An 18,161-nucleotide genomic window follows, 5' to 3' on the forward strand; every position below is an offset into this window, starting at 1 on the left:
TAATGGGAGAGGGGGATCGGCCGAGAAAGAGGTTGATGTTGAGGTGGGTTTGCATGGCGGCGTTATCATTGATTGCGTACAAATTAACATTTATGCGTCCGTTAGCGCTAGATAATCTTATCGTGAATTTGCAACAATTAGATAGACGTGTCCAGCAGTCGCTGCCAAATCCTCCTCTTCACCCAGTCAGTCAGTCAGTCAGTGAACAACATGGCCAGTCATCGAATCATCCAATCTGTCATGTACGCCGGCAATTTCACCAGCTCAGAATCCGGTTGGCTAATTGGGCAGGAGCACGGAATGCAGCATAGCGATGAGTGCATCTTCCAGAGACGAAGGCCCACAGTTGTGCTCTTTGTGCTCTACGGACTGGCCGTGCCCACCTTGTCGGCCTTTGGACTGTGTACGAACTTTATCAACGCCGTGGTATTCATGCGTCCCAAGATGACGCCATCGGCCTTCAGTTACCTGGCGGCCCTTTCGTGGATGGACTGCATCTCATGCCTGCTCATCACAATGACTGCCCTGTCCAGGAGCTATTTCTACAGCAGTCCCACATGGATTACCTACGACTATCAGTGGCAAACGCCACTCTTTGGCATCAGCACTGGCGGAGCGAACCTGATTCTAGCGTGTCTGAGCCTGGATAGATTCATCTATCTGTCCTGTTTTAAAAGGAACAACGGTGCTCCGCGATTTTGTCGCCGAAAGGTGGCTCGCTGCATCATTGTTGTGGCAATAGGCATATCCATCGTGGTCAATATGCCATACTTTTTCGTCTTCTACGTGAGTGACTCGGGAACTTGTCACGTCACAGAATTCTACTACACAAAGTGAGTTTAACTGGAAAGGGAGTAAGTGGCCATATGTTTTCATGCAGTTTTTCTTTTGGCTGCAGTTTTTATAAAGTTCAAAACTGGTTCACCTTCGCCTTGTTGGCCCTCCTCCCAGCCATATTTCTGGTCATCGGCAATGGGGCCATTATTATAGCCTTCCGGAAATGGACGAAGCAAAGTCGTATATGCCAGGCTAACAACCCCGCTGCTAATAGCCGCACCACTGCCAAGCGATATCAGGTATCCAATAAATATAAATACGACTGGAAAACGTAATTTATATTTTATTTTATCTATTCGCATAAACATTAAATCCCTCTTTTTGCAGCACCAAATGAAGTTGACCATCAGCATAGTGATTGTGATTACATTGTACCTCTTCGGCGAACTTCCCGCACACATGACGTCCAGAAAGAGCTCCTTAAACCTTTTATTCGGTGGTGATGCCAACAAGGTGGATGACTCCTTCATTGAGCAGCTGGAGGTGATCTGCATAACATTGAATGCACTGCAGTTGTCCCTGAACATAGTTGTCTACGCCGTGATCAATCCATCGTTTATGCCGGAGTTTTTCCTGTGTCTTAAGGGAACCTCCGATGTGTGCTTCGGTTTGTGTTGTTTCCGGGCTGTAAGAAGGACATGGAGACGCTGCCAGGACAAGAGAAAGCAGAAGGCCACAGCAGAGGAGCGGGTGGTGAGCAGTGTGACTCCACAACATCTGCCACCAGATGAGGCATTGCCCTGCGGTTGCGAGAGTTGGGCCAGTGACTCCAGCTGCAAAATCAATGCCCATTGCAAGACGGCAGTGGGAACATTCACCATGAAGGATTCCGAGCAGGACGAAGGAAGTCATAGCCACCATGAGTCAGAGGTTTTCTACACCAGATCTAGTGCCTGCCTGCACTCAAAGGATTCCGCACCAGACGAGGAATCCATATTCAGTTCTAGCTTTATAATTATAACTTAAGCTAACTTATTCCGCATACGTAACTAGAATTAAGACTAATAATTTATATGCGCATTGTGCTATAGCGATTAAACAAACGGTTCCATATCTTATTGGTGAATCCACGCGCTGCCTCCTCATCGCCATCAAACACCTTGTAGTAGGATTGCCCGGGTTGAATCTTGTGTATCACTATACTCATCATTCCTTTACCCTGCTTCTCATCAGCGTGCAATTTCCGTACCATTATGTGCCTTCTAGTATTATTCCCATGGATATTGGTAGCGTTGCTTGTAGCATTCTGTTGAGTCTTAACTTGAACTAGAACAATACTGCAGACTAAGCTGAATCCAAAAAAATAATGGAGATACATCTTCAGTTTGATGTTAACCCTGTGAATCCCAAATGGTAACTATTCCACTAAAAGATAGAACGAAGCTGACTACAAAAAACTGTCTTACAGCTGAGCAAATAGTTTGACGTTTGACTAATGATGAAGCATCAACAGACAGAACAGAATGTATCAAACCAGTTTTTCTTTAATAACAGCAAAGGTAGGCATAACTCCCACTACTTGGAAAACAAATAAATGGCCACTATGAGACCATACAGACCCAAGACCTCGGCAAATATCAATATTAAAATGATGGCCACAAAGAGTTTTGGCTGCTGGGCAGATGCACGGACTCCAGCTTCGCCCACCACGCCAATAGCAATTCCAGCCCCCATCCCAGAGACTCCCACCGCCAGTCCAGCACTGAGGTTTAGGAAACCCTTGTAGGCGCTATAGGGGCTGCTAAGTGATCCAGCAAGCAGGACCGCGATCACCAGTCCATAAATGGCTATAATGCCAGCCATAACCACTGGAACAATCGCCTTCATGATCAGCTGCGGATGCTTGATTGACATCGAAGAGATTCCCACAGAAGCCTTCGCTGTTCCGTAGGCGGCTCCCAATGTCGAAAAGACAATGGCGCACACGGCACCCAGGATGCAAAAGAAGGATGCGCATTGCGGTTCATCCAACGAGAGCTCCATATTTTAGTCTTACGTCGTACTTCTTAAAGGAACAATTCCAGGTTTGTTTAAGTTCTCAAATGCGAATACGTTTGAAGTTCCCGAACAAGCTGGTTTGACAATATCAGATACATTTTAGAGATTTTAAAAAATGTTATATTTTTATATATTTACAATCTTTAAGACAATGGAAAACAATGTGCTCGTTAACCAAAACTATAGAATAGAATAATCAAATTCAAACAATGCGACCTTCTTATCATATAGAAAAGTAAACTTAGACGGACACAAAAATATTAAATTCATGGTTTCAATATATCTATTAATAGTCAATTTCAACGTACAGTAGATTTCAAAATATTCAAATTTTTAATAATAAAACTAAGTATTCTGAAGGGAATTTTTGTATGCTTAAATAGGTAATCAGTACAACAAAGAATTCCCTTCAAAAAGTTTGGTTTGTAGGTATGGGGTAAACCATTTCGTTTATATACAGTTATTATTAGTATCCTATTTCAGCTTGGATTATAATACACAAAAGACCATCTTAGAGAAACCTCACTTTCCCTGCAATTTGGACAGAAAGTCCATAAGAAACTGATGCCTACTACGTAGTTCTTCTATACTGCGATTCTTTAGCTTGGCGCGCATACGCCGAATGAGCTGCTCTCGATCCCGTGCCCCTATTTTCATTTCGATCAGGATTACTTTGTCCTCTTCACGAGTCCAAGGTGCCGAGTGGGAACTACCAGACTCAGAGTGCGATGTGGTGGCAGGTAATGCCGCTGCCGATTCCGATCTATCTTCGGTGGTGGTGCAGTTCGCCAGCGTGGCCACAACATCCAGCTTGCAGTCCTCATCGCTATCGAATTGTGTTGTGATCACGTGCTGTGGTGTGTTGCCAGCACTTAATTGCAGTGGCTCCAGCTCCTCCTCCGATTGATCTGTGTCCATTTTGAGATTTGTACAGAAAGGCATATTCTCGGCACTTTCATCCAGGCTGACTACCTCGACTTTCGTAATAGCTTCAGAGCTGCATTGGTTTGGAGGTTGCTGCTTGGCTTGCGCAATAATTCGAATGCCCGCCTTTGTATCTGCTGCATCCCGCACGCTCTCCTGATCGATCAGCGTGCGCAAGCGCTTTGCACACTCAATGGCTGGCGAAGATGAAGGCTGAGACTCATGGATAACAACCATTGGCTGATTATTGGCACGTTGTCTGCTCTGAGTTTGATTAAGAGGAGATCGGATCTTCTTAGTAGGTGACTTTCGTTTGTCGACTTGAGGGGAACTGTTGGGGGCCGCCGATAAGGGACTCAATCCCGAGTTGTTAAATGCCGATTGCTTGCGTGGGGATATTTCACCAAAGTTTATGGCAGTTTTTTTGGCGTGCGGATGATGGGATTGGTGAGAGTTGCCCAGATTGGGCGTACTGGTCGCTGCATTGTTAAAGCTTGAGTTGGTATACAAGCCGGGATTCAATCTGATTGCATGTGCTCTTAAGCCTGTCTCATCGCACATCTCAATAGATGAGCAGCTGTTCTGCTCATCACTCGTGGTATCAATAATCAAGGCGCGGCTGGCATCATCTTCCTCACTCCGATCCGCGCCATCGTCGCTATCTGTATTGGAAGCCATACTAAGAAGTTTTTCTCCCTGGGCACGAATACCATGGGCGCAGTTTATCGAGTCACTGGAGACGGGTGGCACGTCATGAGATTGTTCATTGTAAATACTGGCAGCCATAAAAGACAGTTTGGCAGGCAATAGGATCTTGGCTCCATAAAATATGCGACCATTGATATACTTTAAGTGACAACCTGGTTTACTTGGCGTAGGTACATCTGTAAACTCTTGAATAGTTTCCGTATATTCTCCCGTTGTATTGTTTTGAACGTCATGCAAATTTATGGTCTCTACAGGAGAAAGGATTCTGGAAATAAAAGACAATGTTACATTAAATCAATCTCGAGTATTTTGTTTACCATTCTTACCTTTTTGGTGGTTTTCCCTGTGGGAATTGTTGCACAAACCAATCGATCAGAAATTGATTGCCCTTGAGCAAGGGCATTATCTTATTTTCAACTTTTTTCATGCTGACATTAGGCATTTCGGCCAACTCGTTTAGACAGGCATAAATCTTCCTGATTTGAGCTGGCTGCTTACTGAAGTAAATGTTAAGTTTGTTGATAAAGTTGGTAGCATTGCATATCATAAAGTGCTCAAAGAATTTTCCCATCTCAGCGGCCTCGGCAGGTAGCAAAAAGTTGAGGAATACTTCAGCCAGTTCGGGATGAGTGGGTAGCAAAATTTCTTCCACTTTCTAAGAACCCCAAAAAAAAATTAGAATGCAATAAGAGTAAGACACTTAAGTGATACATACCAAATACAAAGATGAAACTTTCTCCTGCCTGGGGTCGAAGTTTTGCAAAATACTGTTGAATTTTTTGCAATCATCTAGGCGATTGGCACTCAGCAAGGCCTCCTCTACCTTTTCATAAAAATTCATGGCAAAAACTGAACGTGCAAAATAATAAAATTATTCAAGTTGAATTTCATTAAATGGGATTGAACTAAAACTTACTGGCATCTTTGCGATTGCGCTCTTCTGTAGTATCCGGCTGGAGCATTTGGCGAAGCATCTCCTCCTGCCGGTTGGCTCTTCTCAGCTTCGCCGCCTCATCATCACTCCTAGATCTCTTTGGCTGCGCTGCCGTTTTAGAGTTTGTATTGCTGCAGAACATCCTCAGATCGACCAGAAGTTGAGTGTACAGTTCGAGGGCGAAAAAACGATTGTGCACGACCTGTACCAACTCGCAGTCTTTATATTTTTCGATGTGATGACGCAGGTAGGATTCATAGGTGGTGATTAGGGAATGACAGCGCTGGCTTAGTTTATGGCGCAAACGTTCGCGCAATATATGGTATCGACTGCGGGTTGGTGTTGACCCTTTTCGCGATTTATTGGCGGATTGAACCTTTGGCTTAAAGATTTGGTATCGCGCCCTTTTGGCGTTTCTGCCTGGGACGGAAGGGGTATCCTGCGCAGGCAACAGATCCGGCTGTACGGCCTTGCTGGATTCCTCCAATTCGCAGATTTGTAGTGTGTTAGTGAACTTGTCTACTGTGAAGTTGATGGCTGGCGGAGCATTTTCATCCAATGGTGGAGGAGCAGGCGGCAAGGCCAGCAGACTACTGCACTCGGCGGCGGTGTATAAGCTGCGATTGATGTTCAGTACGTTCTCGGCCAGATTTCCGCCGGCCACCAAGGGCACCGAAACCCCAGAGACCCCGGGTATGTTTCCCGCGCTCGTATTCCCGCCAAAAACATAATTCACATTGATGGTAAGCTGTGGTGGGTTTTCCGCAGGGCGGGGTCTCCTTTGCGCTGGCCTTTTCTTCGGTTTGCTCTCCTTGGGCGGTTCCGAACCAGCAGCACTGCCATTGGGGACCGCAGCCTGACCAAAAGTCTCTGGCAGCAGCAGGTCCTCGCCGACCGCCTCGCGTACAAACTCCAAATAAGAAGCACTAGCCACCGACGATGCTTTCGATGCTTTAAAATTGCGACGTGTGCGCTTTTGATCCCAAGTTTTCTGAAAAATAATAGATTGAAAATTGTCCGCGATTTATAAACACAGCGATGGCACAAGCTATGTATATTGATATCGATAACTTTGGTCGATGGTACCTAGCCACCGATGACCAGTGATTTATTTCGTAAAATAATTCTGCCAACAATCACTAGCAAGTATATTACTTAAAATTTAAGAGAAAAATTAATAAAGTTCTAAACATGTATTCCTAATTAGGTACGGACATAGGTACATTTATGCAAATATTACTCATCACAGACGATAACTCGCTGCCTTGCCTATCGTAATATTGACCGCACTAAAGTAAGAGCGTCAACATATTTTATTGTTTTTAAATAAAATACCCCTTAAAACTATTTTCAAACCAACTAATTTATACTTGTTTAAACTTTAACCACCAGGGCTCAAACACTCTGCCTGTGGAAAACATCGGAAACCCGTTTATTCCCATAGAGTATCAAAACTGACCACGTCTGCACATTCCACTATGAGCAAAGTAACCTTCAAAATCACGCTAACTTCGGACCCCAAGCTGCCCTTTAAGGTGCTTAGTGTTCCGGAGGGAACTCCCTTTACGGCTGTGCTGAAATTCGCCTCTGAAGAGTTCAAGGTTCCGGCGGAGACGAGTGCCATCATCACGGACGATGGAATTGGCATCAGCCCACAGCAGACTGCTGGTAATGTGTTCCTAAAGCACGGATCCGAGCTGCGCCTCATACCCAGAGATCGAGTGGGCCACCAACTAAGCTAGTTTTCCTAATCCCATCTTATTTACCCTTTGAGATTTTCCCCCTTTTTGATGCTTATTAAATGTTAAACAATGTATCCGATAATAACCCATTGTATTCCTTACCTCAATGTAGTATTGCCAGCCACTGGGAAGCTCCATGTGTCGTTCCCGCGGAGTTCTCACCAGCCCACCAGCGAATCCCCAAAGGATGGCGTTAGCGGGCGGTGCTCGACGATGTTCAAAGAAATACTTCACTGGATTGTACTGTTTTGAGTTGCGTAGCTCCGCGATTTTCAAGAAAATTCGGCGGGCAGTCTTTCCACAAATCGTATCCTTAATCATTCGCTTACAGGCAACGCGAATGGGATCTGCACCTTTGCGTAGTTGTCTCTTGGCTTTTACCATTAATGCCAAGTGCTTCTCTAGGCCAATGGCAATAAGCTGATATTCGGATGGTGCGTAAGCGGTGGTTTGAGTCAGTTTCGGTTGAAACGCCATACGGGGTAGGTACTGCGGATACATAAACACCCGGCTATCCAGCATGAGATCCATAATACGAGGCGCCAGCCTGGGAACCTGGCGCGTGTGGCCATCACTAAAATAGTAAATACAAGTTGTACAGCAGCATGTTTTGTTTAAAGTTTCACCAACTTACGTCAGATCCGTTTCCTTATTGATGAAGTCCATCATCTTCTCGTTCTCCTCCTTAAACTCATCACTGGACAGATCATGTTCCCATTTTCTAACCAGCTGAACAGCCTCCTGCAGATTCCAGCAATTAAAACTGGGATCTTTAGTTGCCATTTTGTGCAATTCTTCCAACATTTCTCTGGGCTTCTTGGCCATGGGGTACAACGTAGGATGGGAGTAGGTTTGCAGATAGCTTTGACTGAGCAACTGCGTGTGAATGCGAAGCTGCTGCTGAAGCATATCATGCTGAGACTGGGTAAATCCCCTGCTCCTGGCGAGATGATTGAGGTTTACTGGCTCTACGTTTCGCAGGCTCTCAAACTTTTCCTCATACTCCGAATATATATGTTTCCTAACCGAGATGTATTCCCAGGTGAAGTTCGTATCAAATGGTTTTTTATATCGATCTCCATTGCTTGCAGCTACCACGGGGGGTTCCATTGGATGCAAGCTAGAAAAGTTCTGCAGTGTCTCTTCAGTTAATGGAAGACCAACAGTTGAATCATTGCCTACAACTTTGGCGATTTGGAAGCAATTAGGTTGCCCAGGTATTGGAACAGCTATTAGTTCGGGGGGAACAGTCAGCGCCTCGGAAGGTATGTTTACCACATTGCAAGCGGATCCACCAGTTTCCTCCTGCAGCACAGCCACAGGGACAGGCACACCCATGCCCATTTCGTTCCCTTCGCAAGGAGGCGGCATTAGATTAGGTTGAAAAACGGACAGCTCCTGCTGATTAGCATTTATCTGCTGGCCATCAAAATCGATGTTACGGGACACTTGATCAATGGGAATCATCGAAACGTTGGCACTTTCAACGAATTTTTGAGGTGTTTCCAATTCAATCGATTCCAGAGAGACTCCTTCTTCCAGCAAACCAGCAAACAGCTCAGAGACCAGGTCAGTTAACTCTTTTTTAGATATATTTACATCGCGCAGCTCCTCGGCGTTCTCATATTCCGATTCCAAGTGATCAGCGGCCACATATTCTGGATCGTTAATAGGATCATCATCGTCGCCCTGGACCGTATTGTCTGTAAGATATTAAAGTTAGGGAGAGCATAAAAGCATCCATTGATACTACATACTTAAAGGCTTTGTAAAGTCATTGAGGAACTGCATCCAATCCGCATCGTTGGCGGTCATTTCGTTCTCCACCACATCGCTAGGCTCCACGTCCGGCGGGACAAATTCCGACTGCAAATCCTCAATGGTAGTTTGCTGCAAACAAAATTTGGAGCGCGTTCTAGTGGCAATCCTAAGATCCTCTTTATCCTGAAAATTTCTGTCCAACGGCACCTTGAAACAACCGTCATCAGAGAATTTGATAGGAGATTCCTCATTGGCAGTAAGAGGAGTTTGAGGCGTGCAGGGATTGGAGTCGAAATCCGATGCTGTAGTGTTAGGATCATCATCGGACTGATAATAAAGGAATAATAACAATTATTGAACAACGATCAATTGGCCTCAATGTTTATACTCACATGAAAGTCCTCCTCCTTGAAGGTATACTCCTCGTCCTCCTCATCAGAGTGCAAATCCTCACGTATTAGAGCCTCTATACCATTATTGTCGGTGGAAGTTTCATTGAGCTGGGGCAGCGAGATCCCAGGCGTGCAGTTCAGTTCCCGTGCTTTCGCTCGCGTTAGCTTGGGCACAGATGGAGTGTCCGTTATGATGATGGCACCCCGCTTTTGCTGCTCCGCCGACTCCAACTTCTCCCGCGCCAGCTCGTCCTCCGCCTTCAAAGTGACTAATGCCAGAACATGATCGTTGCGCACCACCTTCCGGACCACCTTTTGCATGTCCTCGGCACTGATGGAGTTCTTCTTGGCCACTTTCCGTAGCCGGCGATCGATCTCCTTGGCATCCTCATCGACCTGCGAGTCCAGGCTCTGGCGATCCACTCGTTTGCGCTTTCGCGGTCTTCGTGGCGTCGAGCTATTGCTCTTTGCAGAGTCCGACTTCTTTGCACTGCTCGGCATTGCGACACTTCATTTATGAGTGAAATTTTAGCTTAAATTCAACCCAACTGCCAAATAAAAGCGGCAGTTTATTTAGGAAATGCCGCCACTATAATGTGCCATATCGATTTGAGGTGGGGCAATCAACGATATTAGTTTGATAGTATCGATTGCAATTCACGTGACGTATTAACTGTTTATTTTTAAATTAAATTATAAGGCTGTATTGTACACTAAATTAATAGTTCGAGAGCAACGAGAATTAAGTTTACATATTAATTTAATTCTGTTTATTAAATATATTATTCTCGTATCGATAATATATCGAAAGTGTCTAATGCTTCCTCAAACCCTCTGGTCACACCATGCTCTGCTTTTCCGGGCTTCTGCCCAAAAATAATATATAATAATAAAACCGCTTCACAAAGTAAATGTCACCAAAAGAGAAGGCAGTTCAAGAAGCAACCGAGGAGCTGATTTGCCTTTTTCCCTCCGCAGCAGTGTCCAGGCCAGAAGATCCGTCCACATCGTTTTAGCTGTGAGGTATGCCCTCGACCTGATATGAATCACATGCCCGCCGAATGATAATCGACTCCACCCAAGACCTAGAAATCTGAAATGACAGAGAAAGTGACTAAACTGGCGCTGGCCAGTCGCCTTATCGTCCTCCTGGTACAATTGGTCGCCAACGGAGCCCTGCCAGAGCACAAACCAGATGTATTCCGGATGCCGGTTTCGTCAGATCAGAATGCCTCCTGGATAGACAAGGTGATTAAGCGCTGCTTGGGAGGATTACGGCACTGGGATGGAGAATACTTTCTGCATATAGCCGAGAATCTGTACAGCTACGAAAACACGTTGGCCTTCTATCCACTATATCCGGTTGTCGTGCGTCACGTGGGACAGGCCGTGGAGGCCATCGGGATCTCCTTATCACAGGAATCTATCCTGCTGGTGGTGGCTGTCGCCCTGAACTTCTGGCTCTTCTGCGAGTCAGCTAATTTGCTGTTTCAGCTCACCCAAGTATTGTTCAACGATTTAAACAAGAGCTGGAATGCGGCCCTCATCTACTGCTTTAATCCGGCAACCATTTTCTTCACCGCCGCCTACTCAGAGACCTTTTTCGCCTACTCCAGCCTTCATCTGATGCTGGAGTGCTCGAAGCCGACGGGTAGCTTCCGATATCTGCGTTTGGGAACCGCCTTAGCCGCCTGTTTACTGTGCCGCTCAAATGGATTAATCACCTTGGGATACCCGCTCTACTTCTTCGGACGCCAACTGCTACTCAAGAACAAGGAGCCCAACACCTGCATGCAGCTGACACAAATGACGCTGACCATTCTGGGAGCCATTGGGATACTGCACACCTACTATTTCTACATATACAGGCTATACTGTCTGCCGAACACAAGGCCAAACCATCCGCAGCACATTGTGGACTACGCAGTGGAACGGAAGTACCTATTGTCTGGCCAGGGCTCTGAAGGATCACCTTGGTGCCAGTACACGTTGCCGTTCCCCTACACTTACGTGCAGTCGCACTACTGGGATGTGGGCTTCCTGCGATACTACAAGTGGAAACAGCTGCCCAACTTCTTGCTGGCCCTGCCCATGCTGAGTTTCATGCACTGGCACTGCTACGACTACATGCAGCATTTGGCCAAAGCGGTCTGGGCCAAATTGACGCCCTCTGGCTTCAAGGAGCTGATAAGGGACCACACCACATTCCCTTTCGTGCTGCACGCTGCGATTCTCACCCTTGTCTGCACCGTCTACGTGCACATCCAAGTGTCCACACGCCTCCTGGCCTCGGCCACACCTGTTTTCTACTGGTTTGCCGCTGACCACATGCCCAAGACACTGGCCCAACTAAAACTGCGTTCGAAGGCAGGAGCTCTCTTTGTATGGTGCACCACTTATAGTTTGGTGGGCACGGTGCTATTCAGTAATAATTACCCGTGGACGTGAGCAAAATGATTGAAGTAAAAGGAGCAATATAACTCGCTGGTTGCCAAAGAGACTGTTCATCCGCATGGATTTCTTTTTTAGTGTGTAAATAATCGTCCAAGTTCTCAAAATTCAATTGTTGAGGCGCTCAAAAGTATTGGTTTCCCATTTCTATTTCCATATATCATATACAAAAAAGTAAAAAATAAAATTGTTGACCATTTTAGAAAATAATTGTAATGATTGTTTTGTATTACTGTTACATAAGTTTACATTTTCCTAACCATTACAAAATTATGTGTTTAAAATTTGCGCTTCGTTTTTGAAACTTGGTATATAAGATATAATTATGTATTTCTAGTATTTTCCAAACGTAAGCGGTCACACTCAGAATCAGCTGACTTGGGTGGTTGACCAAAACAACAAAGAATTTTCTTGAGAAAATTGTTTATTATTTCATATCCGCGAATTAAAAAGTATTCGCCATGGATGGGCATCTGCGCCTGCATAAGGTAGGCGACTACGCCGCACCGAGTCTTCAGGAGAAGGCCAGCAAGGCGGGCGGCAACATGGAACAGCTTTCGGGCGTGATGATAATCATCATAATCAGCGGAGGAGTACTTACTTGCCTGATGCTGTTCATCTTTGCCAAGCGGCAGATTATGCGCTTCCAGCTGCGAGGACGTCGGGGGCCCCACGTTCCGGTAGGCAATGATGCCAAGAAGGCACTAAGGAGAGAGATTGAGCGGCGCCTAGATTGCATCCAGAAAATCACGCAGGAGCCGAAACTGCTGTGGGACGATGGCGACAAGTACATCGTTCAGCCGGAGCAGGAGGCACCATTGCCACCCTACTACTACCGCATGAAGGCGGTTGATGACGTGAAACTGCTAGAATCCGAAATAGCGAGGGCGGACGGTAGCTCCCGACATGCTCCTGAGAGCTTGAGGGCCTTTCTGCTGACCACTTTATCGGTGACGCTTAACGGAGCAGGGCAGCGAATGATTCACCAATATTGCGATATGTACGAACATGCTCGGCACGATCCGAATGAGTTCGGAAAGGATGAGTACGAGGCGTATCACCATTTGCTGCTGAAGCTGATGGAGGCGTATGTGAACTAGAGTGGGCTATTTGTTAATCTTTTCAATGACAATGAACTTTGCTTTTACCTTACAGATCCAAACAGCTAAAGAACTACAATTCTCGTAAGGCATCGCCTGCACGAACGCCCAGAAAACAGACCAAAATGCATTCCCTACTAGATCCTGCGCGCCTGCGTCCGCCCACGACATTGGAAAATGTGCAGCCCAGCAGTGAACTTAAGACTGGACAGCACGCCAAGGTTAATCTGACTCTGGGTCTGCAGGGAGGCGGTGGTGGCGGTGGCGATGGTCCCGCCGAGCTAGCCACAAATCCTCTTCATCTTCAAGCACCCTCCGACAGAGATCTCATCATACGCAATAGAATTAAGACACCCACACTGGATGACATCATCGTAGAGGCGGACCACCATCAGAGCAGTGATGGAGGTGTCATGGAGGACAATGAGATTAAGAGTATATCATCAATGCAGTTTCAGCGGAACTCCAGCAATGTCTAAGACAATTTCCAAAGAATTCAGTCACTTTTTCTTATTGGCTTTTATGTCTGCCAGGAAAATATGGGTATACATTTTTTTGTTCTTTATTTATTTGTTGGAAAAAGGGCGAATAAAAGCCGATTGCATCCTATGCTATCTATAGTTTAGCCCATAAGAATTGCAAAATATGAAATCTGCGCCTAAAACTATGGTAAAATGGATTACATTACATTAATTTTTAAGTAAATAAAGATTTCTAAATATAAATCTAATTTAAATAAATCTAGACTTGGTTAAAAAAATTTTTAATTCTTTTCTAAGAGTTTCCTATTTCTTGTTCTTGCAAGGATCTTCCTATTTCTTGCAGGGATCATCCTTTTTTCTTACATGGATCTTCCATCTAGCAAGCACCCTTTTCCTTCGCATCGCATTGGTCGACCAACTGGGCATAGAGAACTAGGTCAAGGAGACGGCAGGAATATCCGGTCTCGTTATCGTACCAACTGATCAACTTGACGAAGTTATCGTTTAGGGCAATACAGGCCTTGGCATCAAAGACGGATGCAAATCGTGAGCCGTTAAAATCGGTGGACACCACCTCCTCCTCCACATACCCCAGGATTCCCTTCATTTCGCATTTGGATGCAGCCTTTATGCACTTCTTGATATCGTCCATTTTGGCGGGCTTAGAAAGCCTACAGGTGAGGTCCACCACCGAGACATTGGGAACTGGTACACGGAAAGCCATACCCGTTAGCTTCCCGTTTAGATCCGGAATCACCTTGCCGACGGCTTTAGCGGCTCCCGTGGATGCGGGTATGATGTTGGTCATGCCACTGCGTCCATCCCGCCAGAGTTTGCTGCTGGGTCCGTCGATGATCTTTTGGGTAGCTGTAGCCGCATGAACGGTGGTCATAAGGCCCTCACATATTTCAAAGTTATCGTGCACCACCTTGGCCAGCGGCGCCAGGCAATTGGTTGTGCATGAGGCATTCGAGATGATTGCTGTGCCCGGCTTGTATGCCTCAAGATTCACTCCGCACACAAACATCGGAGCATCGGCAGATGGTGCCGATATGACCACCTTTTTGGCCCCACTATCCAAGTGACCTTGACAGGCTTTCAGGGTGGTAAACCTACCGGAGCACTCCACCACCGTATGCACGCCCAGGTCGCACCATTTAATCTTCTTGACGTCCGACTCCTTAAGCAGCTGGATCTTCTTGCCATTAACAACAAGATTGTTCCCGTCGACAGAGATCTTCTGATTGAACTGTCCATGAGTGGAGTCGTATCGCAGCATGTAGGCCAGATACTTGGGATCCAGTGAGGGATCGTTGATTGCCACGATCTTGACATCTTTGCGAACTAGAGCCTGGCGGGCAAACATGCGACCGATTCGGCCAAAGCCATTGATGCCAATACCGGACATAATGGAATTCGACTTGCAGTGTTGAAAATTTTGTTGGTTTTTTATACGTATTATATAATAGTTCGACTATGTGGAAGGCTAAGATAGATATGAAAATGATTTCTGGCTACCGGCTACCCTAGATCTTTCCAGTTTATGAATCCCAGATGGATAGCCTACATACATACATAATTACACAGCCGGGTATAAATCAATCGAAATCGACCACCTGCCAAAGCTTCTCACGAAACAAAATTACAATAACCTTCGGGAACGCCCAATCCCAATTGTCTGGAGTCCCAAGGAAGTGGGTGTGGCTGCCAAATTGCTGCCCACACACATTCACGTCCATAGAAAATCCAGCTTCAAGGGTCATTACTCACCTTTGTGTGGAATGCCTCGCTCCTTCGGGACCCCACCCTTTGGTACACTGTAAGAAAGTAATTTGAAATGAACATGATAAAAGCATAAGAAATCGATCCTACATATGTATGTTGGTTTTTATGATGCATGTACAATGTTCAATACGTCGAAAAGTCCAACTTTAATTTTAACTGGCTTGTTTTACTTCCTGTGGTCGATAAAAAGAAAAGGAAAGTCCCTTTGAAAGTACCAATGTAACTAACTTTTCGGGCATACCAGATGACGGCCATCAGCCGTAGAAATTTCCATGCCCATCTGCCCCTTGGCCCATGACTTGGCTGGAAATATATTGAATTGAAGTTTTATTCGTTCGGCTTTTAGCAGAGACCCCACTCTGCTGTCGGCATTTCCGGGGGGTGTGGAGTGTGGGAAATCGGTCCTCAACTAGCTATGACAACTTAACTTTGTTGAATATTTATGATGCTGAAGCAACAGCAGGACGGCTGGCATGTTGCTGGCAACATGTTGCTGGCAACATTGGGACGCCCCCGCAGAAAAAAGTCAACTGAGCGCAAGGACCCTCTTGTATCTCTTGTTCTCTCTCTCGATTTGGCACGGAAAACTGGGCTCTCCGGGTCCTGTGTGGTGGGTTTTCCATTTTGGGGCCGCCGCTGATTACGAAATTGTTGCAGTAATCGCAGGACCCGCAGTTGCAAGCCCCGGATAGCGCCAGCCCCGATTCAATGTATCATTTATGTTTGAACTGGAGATTGGAAGGTGTCGTAAATGTTAAATGCCCCACATCAAATCCCATCAAATTGAAGTTTATTTTATGTACTCCGGTCGAGCAGTGGGGGATTCTAAGTTGGGGGCCCGGAGCCCTTGCAACTTTGTTGTGAGCCAGCTTGTTTGCTTTGGAGTCTCCGCTTTCATTCCAGTTTGCTTGTCCGGCGAGTGCTACTTGAAATTTATGCGAAAAACTTTCAAATTTGAAACTTGCCCGCTGAGAAATGGGCCACATAAGCAAAGGATGCAAATCCCATTTTAAGAGCGGCTTAAGCAGAGTTCAACCAAGAGTTGAAAAATTGAATATATGGAATAAATTTAAACACGAATCCATAATGGTAGAGTTAGGTGTAATTAAAACACCAAAGAAGATAAACCATAAATTATATTGAGGGGTGACATGTTATTGCTGCTAACGGATACCTAAACTTCGTAATGGGTACGAGTATCCTTTGGCCATATTAAAGACTTCAACTTTAAGTACTATCTACTATTTCGTGTTTGCTACAACATTCTTAATCTTAATCACAGTTTTTCAAGGCCCAACATTAAGAGAAATGATACTCTTTTTATATTAACTACTTTCAATCACGGTAAAAAAAAATAATGGTGTACTTTATCTTTTAAAATTATTTGGCAAACAACACTGCTCCTGTGGTTGATAAATATAATTTTATTGAATTATAGCCGCTGGACTAGGGAATTAAATCTTTACCTTAATAAATAATAACACTCCGGTTATCATTTCTCTTCGTGTGCTGGCGCACATAAAAGATCAATGGTAAATGCTCCTCCAGGGGCTCTTTAACTTGTTGGCCGGAACAGGAGCTCCACCAAAGTTGGTCTACAAGCGGGATAAATGTAGTTAATACCGTGGCTGGCATTAAAGCAGAACAGTGGGCTTAAGCTGACTGAAGAGGAAAACAAATCGATTGCGAAATGTTGCGGAAGTGCCAATTGTTTTATTATATGTTTTTCAGCTGCGAAGGACAAAGTGCCACCATAATTTCCACAGCTGTCAGTGCGTTGCGAACCAGCTTAGCATTGGGCAAGGAGATTCCCCCAGCTCCTTAGCTCCTTAGTTTCTTAGCTCCTTAGCTCCTGCTCGCTTCCTAATCGCATTGAGCTTATACATTTTCCATCATTGCCCCTGCTGTGCGGCAAGTAGTGTTCTATTTTCCGGTTGTGAATAAGTGCAAAAATGTTGTTTGCCTGCTTAGCGATTATCCGGGGGATCAATATTCAGCAGCTAGCTGCAGGACCCCCTTTGGCAATAGTTTTCAGAATGCAAGTGGTACATCATCTCCAAATTGAATTGTCAGGCACAAGTGCGCTGCTCTGCTGCAAATTTTCGGGGTAACAAAGAGCCGTTTGGTGAACAAAAGGATAAGAAACTGGGGCCAGATCCAGCCAGACTGTTCCATACACTCGCATTCAAACTGACAGCTAATTGTGCGCTCAAGTGCCTAAAGGGGCGTGGCTGGGATTCGAATTCCGGACTCCCCACAAGTTGTCCTCGCCAGAACTTGGTATTAAATCAAAGGGCCAATGCGGCAGATGGAAATCGTTTACTTGCCTCCCCATTCTCCTTTCGCCTTGAAAAACTTTGCATTTTTGGCAGGTCATGAAATTCGCAACCTACGCGAAACGAATTTGGGCAAAAAAAAAGCGGTCATATCTCGCCAAACAAATCAATTGCAACAGAAATACAGAATGAGAAGATTCTGTGACATGAAAGTCAACCCATTCAATGGCTTAGATATAATTCAATTTGCATTTTTGCGGATGCGGGATGACATTTTTCCGCTCGTGTGTGTGTTGGTGCAGCATTGAAAGTTCTCGTTGAACTTTCAGGGTAACTTAGTAAATAAGTTTTCAATAAATATACTGTTGCCATTTGTGGGAAAATAGAGATTGGAAATGTGATTACTGCAAAACAACGCTCCACTGAAAACATTTTGTGGAATAGGTAGTCTTTTATTTTTCATGTCTTATAGTAATCTAAGCTGGTTAAGTTATAATAATAATAATAACTTAAATTTTGTTCCTTTCTATCATTATACATTATTATTTCATTGTTAGAAATTAGAAACTCATACCTATATATACTCAGTTCAAAAATCCCACCCATCTTTTAGCAACTTCAGCCAATGTTTAACCCCTTTGCTTGTGTTTCTGTTTCTGCACCAACTTTGGTGTAAACTCTCAACTTTCAGCTCAACGTGGCTGTTGGCTTCTGACTAATTGACCCAACTGACCATGTGAGGAATGGCCCTAAATTGAAATTCAATGGAAT

At 45.1% G+C, this 18,161-nt stretch overlaps 8 protein-coding genes across 12 annotated transcripts; 4 read left to right on the forward strand and 4 right to left on the reverse strand.

The window, feature by feature from the left end:
• The first annotated feature begins 196 nt into the window (after positions 1-196).
• CG15614 (uncharacterized protein) lies at positions 197-1,873 on the forward strand. The gene is made up of 3 exons (NM_137324.4): positions 197-833; positions 899-1,076; positions 1,165-1,873. Exons 1-3 carry the CDS (start codon positions 241-243, stop codon positions 1,801-1,803), a joined length of 1,410 nt encoding a protein of 469 aa, NP_611168.2. The 5' UTR covers positions 197-240; the 3' UTR covers positions 1,804-1,873.
• Positions 1,097-2,196, reverse strand: CG34190 (uncharacterized protein). Its single transcript, NM_001103881.2, has one exon. The coding sequence runs from the start codon at positions 2,153-2,155 to the stop codon at positions 1,847-1,849; it is 309 nt and encodes a 102-aa protein (NP_001097351.1). The 5' UTR covers positions 2,156-2,196; the 3' UTR covers positions 1,097-1,846.
• Positions 2,197-2,299: 103 nt separating this feature from the next.
• On the reverse strand, positions 2,300-2,866 carry Vha16-4 (Vacuolar H[+] ATPase 16kD subunit 4). The gene has a single exon (NM_137325.2). It carries the CDS (start codon positions 2,818-2,820, stop codon positions 2,353-2,355), a length of 468 nt encoding a protein of 155 aa, NP_611169.1. The 5' UTR covers positions 2,821-2,866; the 3' UTR covers positions 2,300-2,352.
• A 71-nt stretch (positions 2,867-2,937) lies between these two features.
• Positions 2,938-9,908, reverse strand: mute (muscle wasted). 2 transcript variants are annotated; one of them, NM_001103882.3, is made up of 8 exons: positions 9,297-9,908; positions 8,901-9,231; positions 7,778-8,846; positions 7,246-7,717; positions 5,384-6,392; positions 5,183-5,316; positions 4,794-5,122; positions 2,938-4,732 (listed from the first exon to the last, which is right to left on the reverse strand). In NM_001103882.3, exons 1-8 carry the CDS (start codon positions 9,795-9,797, stop codon positions 3,358-3,360), a joined length of 5,220 nt encoding a protein of 1,739 aa, NP_001097352.1. In that variant the 5' UTR covers positions 9,798-9,908; the 3' UTR covers positions 2,938-3,357. The 2 variants fall into 2 exon arrangements, with proteins under 2 accessions (NP_001097352.1, NP_995863.1); NM_206141.2 differs by lacking the exons at positions 7,246-7,717; positions 7,778-8,846; positions 8,901-9,231; positions 9,297-9,908 and having other exon boundaries at positions 5,384-6,465.
• Positions 6,479-7,223, forward strand: Ufm1 (Ubiquitin-fold modifier 1). 2 transcript variants are annotated; one of them, NM_001103884.4, is made up of 2 exons: positions 6,479-6,695; positions 6,794-7,223. In NM_001103884.4, the coding sequence occupies exon 2, from the start codon at positions 6,880-6,882 to the stop codon at positions 7,141-7,143; it is 264 nt and encodes an 87-aa protein (NP_001097354.1). In that variant the 5' UTR covers positions 6,479-6,695; positions 6,794-6,879; the 3' UTR covers positions 7,144-7,223. The 2 variants fall into 2 exon arrangements, with proteins under 2 accessions (NP_001097354.1, NP_001286507.1); NM_001299578.1 differs by having other exon boundaries at positions 6,647-6,695.
• Positions 9,909-10,099: 191 nt separating the features above from the next.
• PIG-V (Phosphatidylinositol glycan anchor biosynthesis class V) lies at positions 10,100-11,950 on the forward strand. 3 transcript variants are annotated; one of them, NM_001299579.1, is made up of 2 exons: positions 10,100-10,319; positions 10,380-11,950. In NM_001299579.1, the coding sequence occupies exon 2, from the start codon at positions 10,395-10,397 to the stop codon at positions 11,742-11,744; it is 1,350 nt and encodes a 449-aa protein (NP_001286508.1). In that variant the 5' UTR covers positions 10,100-10,319; positions 10,380-10,394; the 3' UTR covers positions 11,745-11,950. The 3 variants fall into 3 exon arrangements, with proteins under 3 accessions (NP_001286508.1, NP_001286510.1, NP_001286509.1); NM_001299581.1 differs by having other exon boundaries at positions 10,100-10,203; positions 10,275-11,950; NM_001299580.1 differs by having other exon boundaries at positions 10,100-11,950.
• Positions 11,951-12,106: 156 nt separating this feature from the next.
• On the forward strand, positions 12,107-13,569 carry CG6665 (uncharacterized protein). The gene is made up of 2 exons (NM_166204.2): positions 12,107-12,834; positions 12,903-13,569. The coding sequence occupies exons 1-2, from the start codon at positions 12,209-12,211 to the stop codon at positions 13,324-13,326; spliced, it is 1,050 nt and encodes a 349-aa protein (NP_725632.1). The 5' UTR covers positions 12,107-12,208; the 3' UTR covers positions 13,327-13,569.
• A 15-nt stretch (positions 13,570-13,584) lies between these two features.
• Positions 13,585-14,837, reverse strand: CG9010 (uncharacterized protein). Its single transcript, NM_137328.3, has one exon. The coding sequence runs from the start codon at positions 14,735-14,737 to the stop codon at positions 13,706-13,708; it is 1,032 nt and encodes a 343-aa protein (NP_611172.1). The 5' UTR covers positions 14,738-14,837; the 3' UTR covers positions 13,585-13,705.
• Positions 14,838-18,161: the final 3,324 nt, after the last annotated feature.

Source organism: Drosophila melanogaster, chromosome 2R (assembly GCF_000001215.4).
Source record: "Drosophila melanogaster chromosome 2R".
Lineage (NCBI taxonomy): Eukaryota > Metazoa > Arthropoda > Insecta > Diptera > Drosophilidae > Drosophila > Drosophila melanogaster.